Genomic DNA, 18,726 nt, shown 5'->3' with positions numbered 1-18,726 from the left:
TTATCGTACACGTTACCCGTAATAATAATATCATCACCCGGTCGTCTACCCTGCAAACGTCACTAGGAAAACTATTGCAGTGGCACACCCACGCTTCGGTATACGCAGGGCACCGCACTGGTGTGGAGGGAGTGTCGTCTTCATTCGTTTATAATGATTTATAATTATATTATTATATTATAATCGGCGCCGACAGTGTTTGCGCCCGTAACTCTGCGAAGACGCATACACATATACACGCAAACAAACATATTGTTAGTATCATAGCCCACGCGCTCCGTGCCCACGCTATATTATTATCTGGTTATGCCTTTCTGGTAACGTTTACCGTATCGTACGCGGCTCGTGATCCAACAGATCTAACTGATCGCGCCCGATCGTTTCGTAAGTTGCAAAAAAAATTCTGGTTTTCTCATCGTCGTTTTCGTGCATAAATGTAAATAACATAATATTAAGAAGTCGAGGTTGTCCATGAACTGTTTGAAAAGCAAAATAATATTTTAACAGAAAACTCACTGAAAAAAACGCAATGCGATTCTAAAAACTCAAAAGTCGAGGGGATTTAAACGGTCGACGACAAATCAGATTTTCGAAGAAATCGTACAACGGACGAAGTGTAAACGGATCACAAACAAAGCCACCTATTTTTATTTTCCCGTAAGCTAGTTAATGAGCCGGACACGATTGACCCCTTTTCACCATTTTCCGAACTTTATCGTCGGCGATTTTTTTGTCATCTCTCCTCCTCCACAATGAAAATTATATAATAATTGTTTCGAGCCACGAAACGATATTGTACATAATATCCAAACACTTATTTTGGATAAACACCATGTGCGTGATTTCTAATGCACTTGATCATGGCGGATTCGGTCGGGGGAAAACAGGCGATTTATAGTTACGTTTTTGTACAACGAAATATGTTTCTAACCAAGTATTATGGCGTTTTGCGACGTGGTTATGAGAAATATCTTCATATAATACAACAATTGGTCTTCATTGAAATACATCACGATACAAAGCCAGGCGCACCGCGTGTGCATTTTTTTTTTAATTTGAATTCAAACAAATTACGTCGAATGATACAATTTTAATTGAGACTAATGATTAAGAACATTAACAGCTGTAATACGCTTGTATGCTTATTTAGTACTATTAGTGTGTAGTAATAAACGTGAAATGAATTACATTATTTTGTAACAATGTTCAAGGGCGCTATTGAATTGCCTACGCAAAACGCCTTCTAATATGATATATTTATGTCGGCCAGGACCTTCAAAATGTGTGTGTAGTCAATAAAATGGCGTAAAAATCAACAAAATAACCAACGTACTACATTTAAGTGAAAATATATTTTTAAAACTACAATTATATTAAAATATCGGTGTTACGATAAATATAGTATACATTCAGAGTACAGAATATATAATACATATAACTTATAAGTAACATTTCTATACAGCAGTTATAGAGAAGTTATAATAAAGATCATTTAAGCATAATACACGATCATGTAATTTTTCATTAAAATCGATATAGATAAGTCATAAATGATAATAAATAATTTACTTTGAATTATTTTTTCACATAACTTTGGTTGATCAGCGAAGTAATTATTAACGATAAAGACTAAATGTAAACAATTTTGATAAACGTATTATTTATTGATTGGAAAATTAAATATACCGAGAAAAAAAAACATTAAAACATTACTTCATTGGAAAAACTATCCATCCTATACAAATCAATTTATTTCAAAAAACACAGTTCTATTTTCCGGGTCCTTCCATAAACTTTGGCGCATTTCGTTGAACAAAGTAAATGATTTTAAACAAACTTAAAAGCAAGGAATGTATAATTATACGAAATTCATGTAGTTAATTTAAAGCAACCGCGCGTCATGTTAAATCTATTAGTATGAAACACACATACCTACGTATAAGCCATTTTATTTTTTATAGGAAAACTAATATTTATGCTTTCGGAATGTTACAAAAAAAAATTACGATAAACATCATAATTGGACGCAAATCCCACTTTAAATGAGAACAAGATATTTATTGGAAATCGTTTACCCTGACAATCCCAAATGGTTTGCCATGGAATTAGTACTCAACCTTGCGTATTATGTAAAAAAAAAAATACTTAATAAAAACCACAACATCATCATCATAACATGATTTTCAATTTATAACGCAGTCGATTTTCAAGTTTAAAAGAAGCTTTGTGTGGTTTTAATGTTTTGTAGACTTTTTACTTGGTATGCGTTTACTGCGAAATTGGTTTTGGTAGGTTATCGTAAATAAAATTAATTAAAAGTTGCCGACAGGCAAACACTACTAACTACTACAGCATAATGGAAAACCCAACGACAAACTCAGATAAAAGTCACCGCCTCTAGTGTGGGCGGTTTCGTGTTTTTGTTAGATTATACTCGTGAATTTCAAAAACAATACCGATTATAGTGGTAAAAATATTAAACGAAATCCGTTAGTGGGCAAACATAATATCATAACGTATTTTGTGGTTTTAATACAATAAAAAACGAGCGCTATTGAATTTTGTCAATTTCGTTTAAACCAATATTGTTAGTTATTATACGGAGTTTATAAATGGGATAAAACGGAAAAAAAATTCGCTGTATGTGATATTAGAAGTGGGTTTATGATATAATATTATTACGTCTAAAAAGCAATTCATCAACGTCCGTCGAAAACATGTCACACAAACGCACACACAAACGATAACCACGTCAAACAACAATAATAAAAACTGGATTGGCTGCATAATTATAATATCGTCGTTGACGCGAAAAACTATTGACGAATAATATTGTTGTTATTAATACTATGAACCATCGGTTTGGTAAATAAAAAAAATAACGATAAAAACACAGTTAACGCCGTATCACGAAAATAATAATTGAAGTAAGTACAGTCGAACAGATCAAAACTTTTTCGGCGGTCGGCGAGTGTTATAATATTATTATGAGTACTGTTTTATAAAATCAAACTAAACACTATAATAGACTCTAATAGATTAAGAGAACGTGATATCCGCATGACGTGTTTTCTCCGTCTTACAACACGTCAAAATTGCGTTCAGCACCATTTTGTGTTGTTAGTATTAATATTACAGTACATTTTTACCTATTATCAAATTTAAAGGTAAAACTATTATCTGCGTTTTCACGTCGGTATTTTGTTGTGTTGTAATTTTTAAACGAGTTATGCGCATTTTTAAATTATATTATTTTACATACTTTAAAGACATAACTCACTTTAAAGTTAAAATATGAAAAAAACCGACTTGAGAACACAAATAATATTTTTAAATTACATATTTTACTGTAACATTAAAACCAAAAACACAAAATGAATTCGGCTGAACTTAAATTTGCCACGTTGTCACTTTTAAACATTGAAGCATGTTTATCTAACATGACATATCAAATTTGTGTTCAGCAGTTCCAATTGTGTGCACTGACATTTAATAATAATAGAATTGACCTGCTATCTGTGCTTACTAGTGAAATTAAAATATCGTAAAAAAACCCACGAGAAAACACAGATAATGTTCATATATATAAAAGTTAAATGATATTGGTCAATTCACTGTATGTAATTAATAAAAGTTACTACACAAAATTGGAACTGCCGAACATAAAATATTTACCATATGTTACGGTTGTAGATAGACGGAGATAACATATGCGGGCACCGCGTCCAGGTCCAATCGATGTTGGGTATAATAAACTCTCAAATTTATTGTAATATTATTTTTAACGTATTTCTCGATATCATATTGTGACATTATCAATTATCACCGGTATAATATTATATTTCTGTCAGTTTATCGATCGTTCGGAGTGTCGCGGCATTTGCGAGCGTTTCGCATTGCCGATGAATACCACACAACAATACGCTTTATGCGTTTAGTCGTCGTCACTCGAACGTCATAATAATAATATTATACGCTTTTCGGACGATAAAAATAATTATTACGATTACGGTAAAATTGTTCAATATCATTATTATCGCGATACAATACCGCGTCTTTGGTCGATTGGCCTGTGTGCTAATATATAATATTATAAACGGCTTTATTATTAATACCACAGGTGTTGTGTTTCCCGGTGGCATGACAATGAGACGACACACGACCGTATGTTATTTATTAAAGACGATGACATTAAACCAAATTCCGAGCGCACTAACTAAATTTAAGAGAACGTTCTACCCGCATGTATTGTCTCAGTTAACGCGTATCATAGCAAATATTGCGTTCAGAATAATCCATTTTACTCTGTCGTTTTTAACATTTAAGTGAATTGACCTACTTGTAAACTTAAAGGAAGAATATTATCCAAAACCCCACCTAGATTTTTTTCGATATTTTATTATTCAAATAAGGCATGAGTGTTTTAAATTTCACAATAAATGTACGATTATCAAGTGCTCATAACTTGCTTTAAAGTTAATAAAATATTTAAAAACAAAACCAATGGGGGGTTTTATTTTTATTTGAATTATGTTATATTTGATAATAGATCAATTTGATCTAATATTAAAAATAACAGAATTAAAATGGATTAATCTAAACGTACACAATTATTTGTCATGTACTCATGTGTCATGTTGTACGGAAACAACAAAATATTATGCGGGTATAACGTCCTCATAACGCAATACCGTCATGATAATATTATATTAATATGATATTGTTATTATGTTATGTCTGTCCGAACACGACCATTTTCCGTGGTGTACACGACATGCGATTAGCGGGACGTCTCGCCGCGGTCGACGGAAATACGGCGGACGGACCGAGCGGTGTCGATTCGTCAGGTCCCTCACGCCGACCCACACAATTCTCAATGTCACTCCGGGGCTGGTCAAATTTCCCACATAGGCCCCGCGACGGAATCCAAAAGGTCAAGCACGTTACGTCGCCCGGTCGCACACGAATTTCGTGTAATATATTATTACTGTGATCGTGTGCGTGTGCGTGTGCGTGTTCGTGCGGGGTCGAGGAGAATTTAGATTAAATCGACCTACGAACGGGTGCCGTGGCGTCTGTTGGATGGGTGGCGACGGTTATATAAACTGATCAAAATAACGCTGGTACGGCGACATTCTGAAAACGATAACACTTGGTCGTCCGAGCAGTGGGTTGGGTAGTTTCTCGCCGGTGCGCGGTGGTGGCGGCGACGCGCCCGAAATGCGCAAAATACACATTACACCACGCACGAGAGAATACGATATAATAAAAGTCATCGAATATTTGCACAATATACGGGGGCGAGTAGATGTTTTACGCGTATATGTTACACGTTTAATAGTACACCGCCGCTGCCTCACGTGTGCTGCTATATTATGCTTGTTTTACCCCTCGACAAAGGCGAAAAACGGTTGTAAGATTTTCTTTGTTTCAGGGATAGTATTTAGTTTTGTTTGTTTTGTTTACCATGTACGTAATGAAAAAGGAAGATGCATTGAAACGCGGCGAAGATTTTTGCGTGGATTCGACCGAATTACGATGGTAAATAATATATTATGCGACCTGTGTTTAATAGAGAGAGACAAAGAGACAGATAGATGGAGAGAGAAAGTAACTCCCAGAACCCACCCGGTATGCACACATGCGAATACAAGCAACATGGGGCGCCTGGCAGTCGGGCCGAACTTCACAATAGCGTGCGCACACAAAACGTGCTCGGTGGCGGCATTGTGGCGGTGCCGGCGACGGCGGGGGTGGATCTGGAGGAAACGGGTATGGCGTGGCATGGTCGGTGGAAGGGCGTAGAAGGGACCACGAAATCGTGTCTGCGCCGAAAATGCTCACCCTTCGATAACGACGGACTAGTCGAGGTGTGTTTGTCGTTTATAATACACGTCGGGGAAAATTTTTTAAACAATTTTGATACATAATGTTATTATTGTGTAGATGCCAAGTGACGGCGACGGCCTAACCGAACGACGTTCATTTGATTCATCCCTGTATCATTGTTGAGTGATAGTGCGTGCACACTGCATAGTATATAAAAGACATAACCTATAAAAATGCAGTCATGTGATCTGTGATCGGATAGGCAGATAATCTACCATTATGCACCTCCTCGCCATGAAAACCCACCTAGTGATCTGAAACTCCTGTAAAATGTTGTCCTATCAACTTTTTTAGTGTCCTTGTGACTTATGTAGGTGCGTGCGTGTCGTCTGATATTACAAATAAATACGGCATCAGAAATAATCCGAACGCAGCATGGGCACGAAGGATGACATCGTTTTGTCACGTAAAAACAAAAAACAGGGGACAATAAAAAAACGGAAACAAATTCATCATTCCGAACACGACTAAAACCCTCCGACGACGACGACCAGTACGTATCGTACTTATATACGCGCGTAACCTACTTACGGTATTTATTATATATAGGAGCACGTCGAAGTGCTGCACCCACCGCGGTGTGGCGGTTAAATATTGTTGTTTTTACGCGTGCAATAATAATAATAATAATAATAATAATAACGACAATAATGTGCGTGTACAAATACACGATAATATATTATATAATATAGTAATATTTTTTTTTTAAGGCGGAGTAAAAGTAGGCACGTATAGAAAACTATACGGGCAACGCGCACGTACTAGTTATTTTTATTGCACGCATATTTTACAAGTCGATGAAAAAAAGTGTACCGACTGCCAATATCGATTTTTTAGGACGACTATCATGTAGGTACACCTTTGTCGGACGATCCGCGGCGGCGGCGATATTATACCGAAGGGTTCTGTTTTTTTCTATTAGACAATGACCTACTCCGAAAAAAAACCAGCAGGAGAGAGGGAGCAACGGACGGGCGAACGTCGGTGGGAAAAAATATAATGTGTACGCAGTGTATACGAAATAAAGAGTTTAGCCCATTACAGTCGCTCGGTCTGCTTTGTTTACCGCTGGCACACGAAACATGTACACAAGACCGATAGTTATTACCGTCCTATCGTATAATATAATAATATAAAATATTTTAAAATAATAATAATAAGTATAATTTACGGCGACGGCGACTACAACAGAGCAACCACGCGACCCACGTTGGCGGCTGAAATCGCCGGTGTATGTGTGTGAGTATCGATTAGAAAGTTTCATTGACGCCCTCCTCCCGTATTACTCACTCGACCATGTCCCCCAACACAGACTCAGTGGCGCACAACATAAAAAAGATCCCCTGCGAGGGTCGCGCGATGGCTTTTAGTTTACGTGTTCGCCGTGCATATTAAAATATTGTTGTGTACGGCGGCGGGGATGAAAAACGCTACTAGGTTCTATTTTAGTCAGCTTTTTCACAAAGAACACGACGAGCCGTTGAAAGTCAAAAACTTGACCGAACAAACAGAAGGTATACTGCAGCTTCACCATCCCGCCAGCGTTAGAAGAACCCGTCTGCCGGAGGGCGTTGTGGGGTAGAACCTGACGATCACAAAACGGCTTCTTTTCGGTGACGTCATCCCAAACGCAATCGACACGGCCACGTTGGAATTATAATAATATTGTACGCGCCTCTTCCTTTTCACACCACACAAACAACATAGTCGACCATTGCTCGGAGAAACCATACGCCGATATTTAGACGTAAAAAAAAAAATTGGATAATAATTACTGTAACTGTTGTTGTTGTTGTTGTTGTCGTTAATAATTTTATGGATTCGAACGGTGGGAGTGGAAAAATAAACAAATTTATAACGCGTTGTAATGTACGCACTCGCGGAATGAATAAAAAGTAAAAGGAAGTTCGATAAATGCCGCGTGACGAGAGAACACCCAGGAATAAATAATAACTCAAGGACCCTTCGCACTCTTTCTTCACCACCCGACTGTTTGGCAGTTAGGTAACAAATAAGCTATCAAAACGGTTTTGTGGAGTTTTAATCAAGCCAGCGTTCTCGTTTATACTCAATGATACAGTGTCTGTGTGCATTAATTGATTGATATTTTTAGACTTAGTTTGCTTTCTTGACACTTCGTAGGTTTCACGTGATCACGCACCAACACTCGCCAACTTAAATTAGAAAACTATTATAATATGTACACAACGGGATCGTTAAAATCATAATTAAATAATTGTTGAACACGGTCCTCCATCCTATTAATGTAAATTCACGGCTTTACCCGTCAAGCTAGTCATTTATATGCTAAACTAGTTGGGTTTAATCCTATATTATATTATACATTAATATAGGTACTTTTAAATTCTTAAAACCTCTTTACATTAGTAAAAAACCCACATTAAATTTGATTTATCGTTACTCTCAAATTTTATTTGACGGAGGGGGGCACGTGGCTATGTTCAAAAACAATGCAGTAAAACCTAATAATGAAACACGTGTGCAATTCATATTTTTTAATCAAATTTATAATCGTCTGGCAAAATATGTATGCACTTTGCACATATTATATTATGTTGACACGTTATAATAATTGACCCTGAATAACGAGTGGTTGTGTTAAAAAATCGTTTTTTTTATTTAGCTGTTTAATGTGTTGACAATTATGATAATCAATATTTAGTAGTCTTAACATGTCAATTAATTCTGTCAAACTCATTAAACTTAAAAAACTAACTAAATTTACAAGTAGTTTAGGTAATTCCTTAGCACAGTATTCGATTAGTTATAACTTATAATTTACAACCAATTTACTGAGATAATTATATGTGGCTTAAATTACAAAATGTTACATTAAAAACAAAAACCATATGGATTGGAAAAAATATACCGTCAGACATCACCTGTGTTTAATACATATTTTTATCTTGTTTTATATATAATGAAAGTTACCATTTAAAACATTTTATAAAATAACATAATATGCTCCCGTATGTGGCTATTATTAAAATTAAATACTTTTAAAACATTAAGTTGAAACTGTTAATTTATTTTCAAATAATCAATATTCATTATAAATGGCCCATTATGAAAAGTTAAATCTGGGATAAAAAGTTTTATACGAGGTCAAAACTTACATCAGACTACCCATATAATTGTGTATACCTGTACCTATTTGAAGAATATGAACATGATTTTATATTTTTACATTATTCAGCGAATCTAAAGGAGTTAAAGTAATATTATACAACCCTGAATTATTTTCATGGCGATGGCATAACATAATAACTAGGCATCATGCAGTTTTTATTTTAATTCTGTTTTCAGCCGTACGCAGTAAGAAATAAAAATATTCAAATATAAAAAAGAAAAATTATTATTGCACATTCCAATAATGCCGAGTCACAACCATTTACCATATAATATTACACTTGTACACGGCATATTAACGGAATAAAGTATAATAATACTTGAACGAAATAAAAATAAAAATAAATTAAAAAGTCTGCGAGAATAAAATCGAGTGCTCGACGTTTATGAGAACAAAATAGGGGATGACATAATGTTAAAAGTTTTTCCTTCGTTGAATTTTTATTAATCAAACAAATGTGTGGCAACACCGTTTGCGTTAATAAAAATTACGAGGCGATCATTTTTTTTTGGGACTAATAGCAGTATTGCACGTTATATTATTAGTGTTCTCGTTCATTACTTAAGCGACACAAATGTAAAGGCCACGCAAGACGATCCGGTCGTGCAACGGTGACAAACATAATATTATCCTTTCGTTTAACAATAATATTATATCGTGTTATACCTGAGATGTTCAGAGCGGAAATCAAAGAAATAAAAAAAAAAACAATATAATACGTTAAACGGACGAGAGACGACCGCACGCGAAAATATTATAATGCGTGATGTAATAATATTATAATATACTCACACACACGATACACGAAAACCAGTCAAGTCGTTAACAATTTCCGCCGCCCGAAAACCGGTCGCATGCCGCGCATTGTCGCACAACACTACAACGTCGTATAAAAAGAGTGTTTTAGAGAAAAACCAATGCATTTGCCCAGACCAGAATATTAGAGGACCACGCAAATTCCCCAATCACCCCTTCCAACCATACACACTAACACACGTGATATTATCATTATTACTATGACCCCCGTCGTCCAAAAGGTTGGTCTATTAAAAAATTATAGGAATGCAAGCACACACATCGAAAAACGTCTCGGTTGCTTAGCAAGGTGCAGTAAGTCCGTTTTAATATTATTCAAATCGTTATTATTATTTGTTTTCGTATTTTAAATGACGCGTAGCTGCCGTAACCACGGCGACCTTGTCGGACAACGGCGACAACTGACAATACTTTGAACGTAAAAAAATAATAATAAACGCAGCAGTTAGTATAATATAATATTATTATTAGTATTTATTATGTTATGTAGTACATACGTGCGGCGAGCGCATTGCAACATTGCTGCACTGGCCTACTAATATTATTGCAGCTCTCATCACGTGTTTTCACGTGCGGTGACTCAAAACGCCGACGGAAACCTTTGAGTAGGGACTAAATGTAATTTAAATTGAGCGTGTTTCGGATGAGCAATAATAAAAAAAAAGAACAGCCGTTCCTTTGTGTGACTCGTGCGTATATAAAAATGACAACGCCGACGTTGCGCGGGCGGAAAAGCGAATGAGTGCTTTTGATTGAAAGGCGACCGACCGCGCGCGTCAAACGTCGTTGTCGTTGTCAGCCACCGGGTACAAACCCGTAATGACATTAAGGACCTTTAAAACGCGATTACACAACTTTGCTGAAACGATAATATTATATTGTACTATATTAATATTGTTATGTAGTGTGCAGTGCCCGTGTCGTCGAATATATTAATATTGTCGTCGAGGCAGAGGATAAAAAACGCCACGCCGTTGCCGTTGCGCGGTGGTCAACGACGCGCCCGCGTACGTACGATCCGAGTGTGTAATATTATAATATTATTATAGTTATGTCGACGTGCCAAAAATAAAAACTAACTCCCCTTTCCGATTGCCAAACGCAATCGTGGTATCCCAGTTTTACCTATAATCGGAGCGCGGCGTGGTGCATACAGCATACACACGATTACGAGACGACGCGCGTCACTGCGACGATTAGGGACGCAGCGAAAATCTCGGTAGCGCGCGCGCACGCATACGCAGGTGCGACGACGACCGTTGCGATTTCTAGAAATAGTTTTTAAGAACATTTTAGGGAGAAAAAACGGTCGTGACTAATGCAGCGGTGCATTGTAAGGCAGAGTTGACGGCTATCGTTTGTTGAAAATAGTACCGCGACCACGATAATTAATCATCTTACTTCATAATAATAATAATCGATACTAATAATAATCGGCAAGAGAAAAATAAAATATTATAATATTTACGTGCACTTCTATATTCGAGACATCGGTTGGCAACGCCAAGAGAATGTACATACACACGGACGCACGCACGCACACGATATGCGTGTGGTGTAAGTAATAAGTATGTTATTATTACGATTTTACATAATCAATATGGGCACAGGCCAGTGTATAAACTACAAACACACACACACTTCGGTAGCCCGCATAGCTCACACACGCGCGGGCGCTCGCCACAAAACAACACACAATTCATATGTACAAATAAAAATCAATCCAACTTCTTCTTCGGTGCCAGAACTCATCAAATTAAGATAAATAATAATATTATATACATTGCTAGCGGTTAACACGTGTTGTGTTCGTTCGGTGCCCGTCAAAACATTTGGAACAGCCAACGCGAAAAGCCGCGATTTTTCTCACATTAATTGTCGTCATCCACCGTGGTTAAAAGATAGATAAAACGGTCGACTAGAAAATGTTTCACCTACAACGAACGATAGCATAAACAGTTGCGTTGTGTTACGTCTTACGCGTAATCTCGCCGCCGAATGCTAACGTTCGTAATAGTAATATGTTTACCGTAAAAACACATTAATACATTTTTTTTCGAAAGATTATCAGTTAATGCCTAGATTCTCGTTTATAAAGGTCAACAAATATATTACCGTTGAGAGGCGATTAGTACGCGGCGCACATAATATACCTTGTTTACTTTAGATACTGCAGCGCTCGCTCGGTTTCCGTATTTATTTTTCGAACTCCCAGACGAGAACAACATTACTCGAGAGGGATTTCGAAATGCACCACAGGTCCGTCCCGTGTTGTCATGTTATAAACGGTTTTACAGAGCGGATAATAATCCACTCTATCTATTATTTACACGAGTGAACGATAAGAGGGGAAAAATAAGATATACAAAACTACGATACTAATATTAATTCGTTATCTGGACGCCGTCAACACTCAATGCGATAATTAATAAGACCAGCAATAGACACCCGCCCCCGGCCATCACCCACCCATCAACATTGCAGGTCGATCCAAGCCTACGACGCAGCTCTAAACCACCGTGACGGGTCGGAGAGGGATGGGTGGCAAGAGCTTAACGAACCGTCGTAAATCGCATTACTTGTAATCAAAACTTGCGGTTGCGCAACATCAGCGGCAGTGGCTACGTCGAATTTTCGCGTGTGCCATTCGCTACCACCGACCGACGATTGAGCCGCCCCCAGAACTATTGTGTCGCGTTTTTGATATTGGAAAAACACGCGAGCTGCCGCAAGGGGATGATGGAAGCCATGACATTTTGATTTTATCGATTTAAAAATAATATATTTAGATAATTATCCACATACACGCGTGCGCACGAAACCCAAATTAAAAAAACCAATTATATTTTTGTCACGCCATTTTTTTCCTGTTGCTTACCGGTGCCGTCGCTCGTTGTTGTCTCGGCCTGTTGGCGCCGGCCGTCGAGGATGCGCGTTGTTTCTGTTGTTGCCTGGGTGACGACGACTGTCTACCGGCGGCAGACGATTTGGACGCGGCTGCTTGCTGCTTGTGTTTGACCGGCTTGGCCGCGTGTGGTGCCGCCGGTGGGGTGACGGAGGTGGCTGTATCCGAACTCGTGTCGGCCGAAGACTTGCGTCGGAACGCCTTCAGCCAGCCCAACCGCTTAGAGTGAGTTTCCGCGGCCCTGGAGCCTACCTTCGGGGTAGCCGCTTTGTCTTTTTTTCCGTCACCACCGCCACCGGCACCACTACCGACACCACCGACGGCCCGTTGCTGCTGGTGCTGCTGTTTGTGGCCACCGTCATCGGCCGTCGACCCAGACTTTTCGGCCGCGCCGTCGTTCTTGGGCGTCAGTAGCTGGTGCTTAGCCTCGTGCTCCCTTTCCAGCTTTTTCAGCTGTGACTCGACCATCGTCAGCTCGTTAAGGTTGCTCTCGATCATCGGCAGGCCGGCCGGCAGCCGATCGCTGTCCGTGTCACTGCTGCCACTGGATGACGACAACGCCGGTTTCGGGGACCGCTTGGCAGAGGACACCATAACCGACGGTTGGTCGTCAATCTGAACGTGGTGCACTCTGAACCGGCTCTTCTTGACAGGCACCGCGGTCGCGGTAGTTCCCGCCGCAGCCATCGCTGCTGCCGTGGCGGTCGGCTTCTTTGACGCCGCAGCATCGCCGCCGGCCTTCAGCTCTCCTTGGTTCCGTGTCGACCTCTGCAACGTGTGCTTCAGCTTGTCCGGTGCGAACTTGGCCCAAGCTGTCGACTTCCAAACGTCGTCCCACGTGCGCATGGTGAGCTTGAACCTCGATTCCATTATGGACTTTTTACTCCGTAAACGGATCAGCGGCGTGCCGTCCTTGGTGGTCAATATACCGTGGTCGGGGTTAGCGGGTGGCCGCTGTAAGCCACCCTCTTCGTCGTTGTCATCGTCGTTGTCTTCGGCCGACGACTGGGCGGCGTTTTCGTCAGCACCGTCCAGTTGTGATGGTGGTCGCGGAGGCTCATCCTGCTTCTGTTGTTCCTTTTCACGATCGTCGTTATCCTAACCGGAAATACACGTGGTCAATATACACATCGTGTGTTTCGATGCGATTGCGCAATCGCACACGTCAATACATGTGATATTATTTTATAATGGTGCGTATGGCATCACACATTATAGACTCGTTGGAAACAAGTGGTCATACGAGCCGCCGCCGCAACCGACGACGACGACGTAGCTGGCTCGGAAAACAAAAACAATACCATCGACCGTGATATACGCATAATAATATTGTAATATTTATTTCATTGCCCCGATTACACATACATTATGTACATAGAGCTATAGTACTATTGTAATTTGTATTGTACGCGCGTTGAAACGGTTTCAAACGAATAATACAGCAGGTGTCATAATTAGTAGATAATGACGTCCAAGGCCGCAGAGCTTGACTACCGGTGTTACGCGGGTATTATAATTTCGTTTAATGACGAGAGAGACGGTATCTCAATAGCTCAAGTTTTCGAGTGTTTAAAAGATTAGCCGAAGATATTGTCACTAGAGATAGCCAGCCACGATCGTATGCCGTGCATGTGCAAAAGAGTACGTGTATGCCGTTAGTATTTTTTTTATTATAAGTTTTGCGTGTCACAATTACGTTGGCGGCGACGGTATTTGTGTTTCTCCTTAGTGATCTCGAAATGTGTCTTTATGACGTTGAGCGTCAACTTTGCAATACTATAAATATCGTATTACTGCAAAACTCAACGGCTTGGAAAATTACGTTTGAACTCGAAGCTCGGACAAATATTAACTGTATTACTTCAACTGTTATACTACTTCACAACTACAGCTACAGACTAAAAAGCAACTACGAGTTTCGTCTCGGTGAGATGGTAGGGGCAAAGGGTCAACACCACGTCGTCGCCGTCTCTACTAATATGACGTTTTATTTTTATAATAAGTAGTAGTTAAAGGACCGGAGTCGTTGTGGTTTAAGTAATTGACGGGAGAAAAAAATATTTTTTTAATAAGAGGGGGGGGGGTTGTCTCCCAAACCACAATAATATATTATTGTTATATAATTTCCAACGAGTCTATTCGTGTAATATCGTACGGGTAATACCTCTTCCAGATTTTGATCAAAAATCCGTTCCAAATGCTGTTTGGCCGGCGAGTTGCAGTAGCTTCCACTGTCGATCAGGACGGGTCCACAGGTCTGGGTATGCTGTTGGTCGTGTTCTGCACTGGTCGTCTGGTAGTCGCCACCACCCTCGGCGTTATGGTGGTCGTCTTCATCGTCGTCTGACGACCGTTCTTCGGCTAAGTTCTGTACCTCTTTGGACTTAAAGTCTAGGGGTTTAAACAGGTCACGGACGCTGACCTTGCGCGACGGATCGGCCATGTCCAAGTACGGTCCGACGGTCTGTGTACAATCGTTGGAAAATCTCGTGTTGATGTCGTTCACCAAACTCGTGGCCTTGGCGGCGACCGTCTCAACGACGGCCAAGTCATCTTCGTCTCCGGAATCCTCCTCGGCCACGGCCAGTAGGTTGTCGCATTCCTTGGATTTAACACCGAGCGGCACGAACAGCTCGTCTAGATTCACCGGGTTACGGCGGTCCAGCACGGGACCACACGTCTTGCTGTAGTCGTCGTCGTCGTCCATCATCGTCACGCCGCCGTACGACAATATAACGGGACGCGGGGTGTGGCGGTTGATGGGTGGCGGTCGGTGGGTAATGGTCTTTGTGAGCGTCCGACGTAGGTCTCACACAACTACTAACGTATCGACGGACACACGTCCGCCCGATTTCATAACAACTCGGTTGTTCGCGACGACGTCGGATGTCGTCCCGTCGTAGTCAATAGCAAGAAATATTTGAAATGAAAAAACAAAACGAAGCAGAGACAGAGAGAGACACACATATACACACAGATACAGAGTCTATCTCTTATCGAATTCAAAACAGTCGACGATCGGCCGTCAAAAAGTTAAACGCACGCACGCCGGTGCCCAGTTCGCCACTGATGCCCGTGGCCGACGGGAACTCACGGCGTCGGCTGATAGGGTCTTAGTGCACGCAAATTGTGTCACGCGAACCAACACACATGCACACACATACGGTAATAACTGCGTCAGAGCGCGAGCGCCGCCCGCGAACGGTTCACACAATAAACGTGACGCGAGATAAACACACACCGACTACAACACACGGCGTGTGTGGAAACGGACTGCTGCTGCTGCCGCCCGCCGCCGACGCCGCCTTCGAGCAGTCGGTCGGTCGGTCGTCGTACGGACTCGCCGCCGCCGCCGCTGATAACGTGCGCGCCACCATAGCAGCACGCCGCCGCCGCGGTGTTACCAAGGCGGCACACCGCGCGCGCGCTTGGTCGCCGAGACGGCAGCGGCGGTGGCGATCCACCCGCCCGCTCGCCTGCCCGGCCATCAGACCAACAGCTGCAGTGTGGCAAACAACTATTACGATTATAATAATATAATATTATTATTACTACAATCACAATACGCGACGACGACGAAAACCTTTTTCGATTTTCGACATCGTCATATCATTTTTTATTCGTCGTCTACTTTGTTTTATTGATGTGTAATAATAATATGACAATATAATAATAATATAATGTGTCGAGTTATTGTCGTCGTCGTTAAAGTTTTACCATTGATTATAAAATAATACTATAGTAATTTAGTTTAATAATAAAATAGTATTATAGTATTTATAATCAATGGTTTTACGAATATTCTGAGTATCACCTAAATAATAGAATGACATTGTGTAATAATAATAATAATAATATATTATAATGTTGATCGCGCGTATTTTTTGATTGTGTGTGTGTGTGTGCGCGCATGTGGATCATTTCGATTTCCCACGGTGATGTAATGACGATAATAACTCTGTTCGTCGCTCCGCTCAATATTAATAAAATAATATACGGCAACAGTTACACCATGATGATATTAATTATTATATTGTTATACTATTCCATTCCACTGCCACGCCGGAGACGATATTATAGAACGTTTATTATTATTCAATATGTACGCGACGTTAAACAATAATTTAATAATGTTGTGCAAGCCCGTTATATAACGCAGCTTAAAATGTATTCTCGATTTGATATTTTTATTGAACTCACGTGATTATGGATACACCAGTCGTTACCCTCAATTATTATACTTCCACGTCGAGTCGAGTGTGTTTGTGTGTAATGTATATTGAGAGAACAAAATCGACGAAAGTACACTGTTATTTAAAATTAATATTATACTTAGTATAAATGTTCAGAGTAATATACTATTAACTGCTGTAACTTATAAAATACTGTTGTAAGCAATATATATTATACCAATAAGTTGCACATGAGAAGAAAACGTCTAATTGTTCAACCAACAAAAACAAACGATTTTGTAAAAATTTTCCCGTGTATTATTTTTGCCTGGCCTTTTATCGGGAGCCAAAGGGGACACGCGTAATATCGCAATTTTTTTGTATTGAATAAAATTGCATAAATACATTATATTAGAAGGTCATGCTATAAATTATAGCGCTATAACCTAACATAACAGTAATCTGCGTTTAAACTTTAAACTATGTAAGTATGTATAGTCTTTTTTTTATGTACCAGTTTTTATGTTCCACTAGGTGATGTGGATGTAGACAGAAAATACAAGGAAATTAACATGACTTTTAGTTTATAAGAAAGATATACCTTTTTTATAATAATAATATAATGAAATATTATTATTCACAAATTCATAAAACACTATTATTCACCAATGAACCGAAGAAATATTTGACTATTATTTCAAGATCAAATATTTTATGTGTGATTAAAAGACCTATTTTTAATGGTTTCTAAAGTGCTGAATTTATAGTTAATTGTACAAATAAATCTCAGTTGCTTCTATAAGATAACTAAAATTAAATAATTTAAAAAAAACAGTACTTATTAATTGTCGTTAAAAAAATATAATTTTATTTTGATAAACAAGTGCTCTATGTTATTTGATTTAATCGCTTTCATAACTGAATAGCATTAACCTGTAATAGCATTTTAACTTAAAAAATGTCATTAGTATAAAACCTTAATAATTTAAGTACCTTGTTTAATACTTATGAATTAAGAAACGATACGATTTTACATGAATATTTAATTACAGTTATCGAGCAGTAAAGTAGTTTCTACTAAACTTAAGGTAATAATCTGTTATTTTCATTCAAATGAAACAATTAATATTTGCTCTAAAAGATATATTCATTCTTCTAATAGCAGTATAATAACTAATAACCTTTTAATACTGATAATAATATATATTGTATACAATATAACAATCCTCGTGTTGAATAAATAATAACGTCATTTTTGTGGTATATACTATTACAGACCCTTGGGATACATAGTTCCCATTACTAAATTTACCAAACAGATGCCTAAAAAACACGCAAAAATACCATCAAATTTTTATTTATTGTAATTTTCAAGGTAAAACTTCGTTATATTCATCATTTGTGCGTGACATTTAGCGGATAATTAGAAAATGTTAACATGCAAAGAAAAATAAATTCATCTAATAAAAAATGTTGCAATTCCCAGGATAAAAACCCATTAAAAAAGTGTTAATTTTCCAATCCATAAAATATTTATATTGTACAATATTGTTGGACAAAATCTCATAAGAAACCAGATTATACGGGTTTTCCTGATTATGAATTATCTATAACACAATCAAGCCAGTACCTATAACTTAACATATTTATAAACAATTCGATAAAAAAAATAATGTATTTTGAAAAATACCACTATAAAAAAAATAGTTAACTTTCTTTTGCGTTCATACGCTTATCGTGGGCGAGTAGGTGGCAATTGAGTTGCCGAAGGCTCTAATTATTTTACATAATTT

General features: G+C 38.7%; 1 protein-coding gene across 5 annotated transcripts in view; it reads right to left on the bottom strand.

Moving 5' to 3' along the window:
• Positions 1–16,070, bottom strand: part of LOC132937456 (serine/threonine-protein kinase MARK2-like) — a 52,384-nt gene extending 36,314 nt beyond the window's left edge. Inside the window, exons 1-2 of one of the 5 annotated variants that reach the window (XM_061004285.1) lie at positions 14,926–16,070; positions 12,735–13,859 (exon numbers count right to left, since the gene is read on the bottom strand). In XM_061004285.1, coding sequence (XP_060860268.1) covers positions 12,735–13,859; positions 14,926–15,471 — 1,671 coding nt within the window. In that variant the 5' untranslated portion in view covers positions 15,472–16,070. The remainder of the gene's footprint in view (positions 1–12,734; positions 13,860–14,925) is intronic. The other 4 variants (XM_061004283.1, XM_061004284.1, XM_061004282.1 and 1 more) reach the window with 4 other exon arrangements.
• Positions 16,071–18,726: the final 2,656 nt, after the last annotated feature.

This window comes from Metopolophium dirhodum, chromosome 1 (assembly GCF_019925205.1).
Source record: "Metopolophium dirhodum isolate CAU chromosome 1, ASM1992520v1, whole genome shotgun sequence".
Taxonomy (NCBI): Eukaryota; Metazoa; Arthropoda; class Insecta; order Hemiptera; family Aphididae; genus Metopolophium; species Metopolophium dirhodum.
Note: the sequence above shows the minus strand (reverse complement) of the source record. Positions and strands in the feature narration are given on the sequence as shown.